This window comes from Clupea harengus, chromosome 16 (assembly GCF_900700415.2).
Source record: "Clupea harengus chromosome 16, Ch_v2.0.2, whole genome shotgun sequence".
In the NCBI taxonomy this organism is placed as follows: domain Eukaryota; kingdom Metazoa; phylum Chordata; class Actinopteri; order Clupeiformes; family Clupeidae; genus Clupea; species Clupea harengus.
This window is the reverse complement of record NC_045167.1, coordinates 2,839,183-2,841,682: the sequence shown is the minus strand read 5'-3', so window position 1 is coordinate 2,841,682 and position 2,500 is coordinate 2,839,183. Positions and strand designations below refer to the sequence as shown.

The following is a 2,500-nucleotide window of genomic DNA, read 5'->3' as shown; positions in this document are numbered from 1 at the left end:
GAGCTGCCCAGCCGGCCGGCGGCGGTGGACACGGTGGCCGGCCAGATCATCCCCTCCATCCTGCTGCTCTTCCTGGGCCTCAAGCACATCTACGCCTCCCGCATGCTCCACAAACAGGAGGCCCTGGCCAGGGGCCAATGCACCGAGGAGGATGAAAACGGTAGGAGAATAGGCTGGCAGCCAGGCAACAGCAGAACTCACACAGCTTCACAGAGCCAGATGTGGTTCTCTCTGTGTGTGTGTGTGTGGGGGGGGGATGTCCAATCCGTTTAAAGTTTGGATCACTGTGAAAATACGCTACTGAAAGGGCGACTCCCATGACCATCTTCTACTCAAGTCCACCCCCAGTATCCCCCCCCCCCCCCCAAAAAAAACCAGCCTTTGAAGTGCTCCACTTCAGATCAGCCTTCACAAGATGCTGCATTGGTAGAGAAATGTCCCTTTCTGTTTCTGTTTAACGGTCCCCACCCACTTCTAAGCCGAATGCGCTTCATTCTCTCCAGCTGCATCCTCTCAAAGCCTGGTTCCATGAGGCTATTGCTCTGAATGAGCCGTCTGTGGATAGAACGTTTGTAAAAATGAACAGACTATGAACAGACTACGCAGATTTTTTTTTTATGTTTTTGTGTTTGAGAAATAGAGCACTTAATGACCTGTAGCTCGCATCAGTCAAAAGCGTAATTTTTTTCCTCTCAGTGTAGCGAGGTCTCCCTCTAACCTCTGTTTCATCAGGTGACACTGTAATCAGGTGTAGCAGCCGTGCTCTCGGGGCTACCTGTGAAACAAAATGGTGTGCTTGCGCAGAATGAATAGAGGCAATGTGTATCAAAAAAAAAAAAAAAAAAAAAAAAGTCAAAGTAGCTTTATTGTCAATTACTTTGCATGTTAAGACATACAAAGGAATCGATAAAACGTTTCCCACTCTCCCACGGTGAAACATATAAAGTGCACACGCACAACAACAGATAAGACAAGACATGTCCTACATATAGATATACATATAGATATAGATATAAACATACAGATACATGTACAGCAGCATAAGTTTTCTTTAAAGTGAGGTTATGGTAGTGCAAAAAAAAAGGCAATTTGGTAATGGCAGCAAAAAAGACATCCTGTGAGATGTATTTGTTACATTAGCAGTGCAAGTATAACAGTAAGTGGTTATGGTAAACGTAAGTGATAAAAGTGCAAGAGACAGTTTTGTTGTTGTACACAATCAATGTGTATAAGTAGCTTTCAGCCTCTCAAAAAGTCCTCCAATTTAGGAGAAGTCTCCAGTGTGTGGGTATTATTATTCTATCTCTTTCAGATGAGTTTATTAGATATGACTTGGCACTTCACTCTTGTGACGGGAGGTTTTGAAACAGAATCGAGACCCTGAGCAGTGAAGACCAAAGCACAGTGGGGGTTTATTATATAGCTGTTTTGATTTCTTTTTTTTCCCCTTCCTGTCTAAATGATTGAATCTCGGAGCTCCCAAAGCTCTTTGACACAGATTATAAAAACGCCCGATAACCTGAGGCAGAAGACAAGTCAAGCTTAATGTACCAATTAATTACACTACATATCCCATCACCCCCCTGTGGCACTGCCGGGAACCCTCAACTTTATGTCTGTCGGATGCCACAGACCGGATTCCAAAGTCGAAGGAGCGAGCTGCCTCTAATGGGGTGACGGAAAAGAATGTCAAGTGTGAAATCAAGCATTTATTCCATTTCCATAGCTTTTAATGTGGACCAGTCAAGCATCGCAGCAGTAACCCGAAAACAACTCCCACACGTTAATCCCCTTTCACATACATTTTAAATAGTTGTAATACATTATTTCAGTTTGTAATTTGCGTGTTGGAAAGCAGCCAGGAGTTTTGTCCCATTCCCCTTTTGTTAGCTCTAAATATATCTCTGCGTGAGATCTAGGCGGTGGAGGTGTACTGATGTGTCATGTCCCAAATTCCAGAGGAGATTCCGAGCGATGAGGATGAGGTGAGCGAGAACCGGAGCGCCATGCAGCAGTCCTGCAGCGCTCCGGCCAGCCAGGGGGACGAGGATGACGAGGATGATGAGGATGACGATGATGACTACTGGGATGAAGAAGGGCTGGAGGGCACACCGCTGGAGGAGTACAGTACGCCCCTGGACTATGACAACGGAGAGGACGAGTACCAGTTCTTCACAGCAGCCCTGTTGCGTATGTAACACACACACACACACACACACACACACACACACACACACACACACACACACACAAGCACGCAGATGACACACACTCCTAGGGATTCACACAAACTATCTCTCACTCATACATTTGTACACGCCTACAAGATGTAAGGGAATCAGGACACAGATGAAAGTTGTATCAGGTTATGTGTCTTTCTTTAAAGTAGATTAGATTAGATGAGATTAGAATTTAGTCTAGATTCAATTTTGTTATCAGATCGCTCATCCTGCCTCTGACGATTTAATATTTGTGTAATAGGGACATATGATAGGGAAAA

At 44.8% G+C, this 2,500-nt stretch overlaps 1 protein-coding gene across 2 annotated transcripts in view; it reads left to right on the top strand.

Moving 5' to 3' along the window:
• Nucleotides 1-2,500, top strand: part of ipo8 (importin 8) — an 18,681-nt gene that overhangs the window by 14,400 nt on the left and 1,781 nt on the right. For both annotated transcript variants that reach the window (XM_031582692.2, XM_031582691.2), the window contains 2 exons: nt 1-160; nt 1,960-2,190. The exon at nt 1-160 is cut by the window's left edge and continues 46 nt beyond it. In XM_031582692.2, the coding sequence (XP_031438552.1) occupies nt 1-160; nt 1,960-2,190 (391 nt within the window). The remainder of the gene's footprint in view (nt 161-1,959; nt 2,191-2,500) is intronic.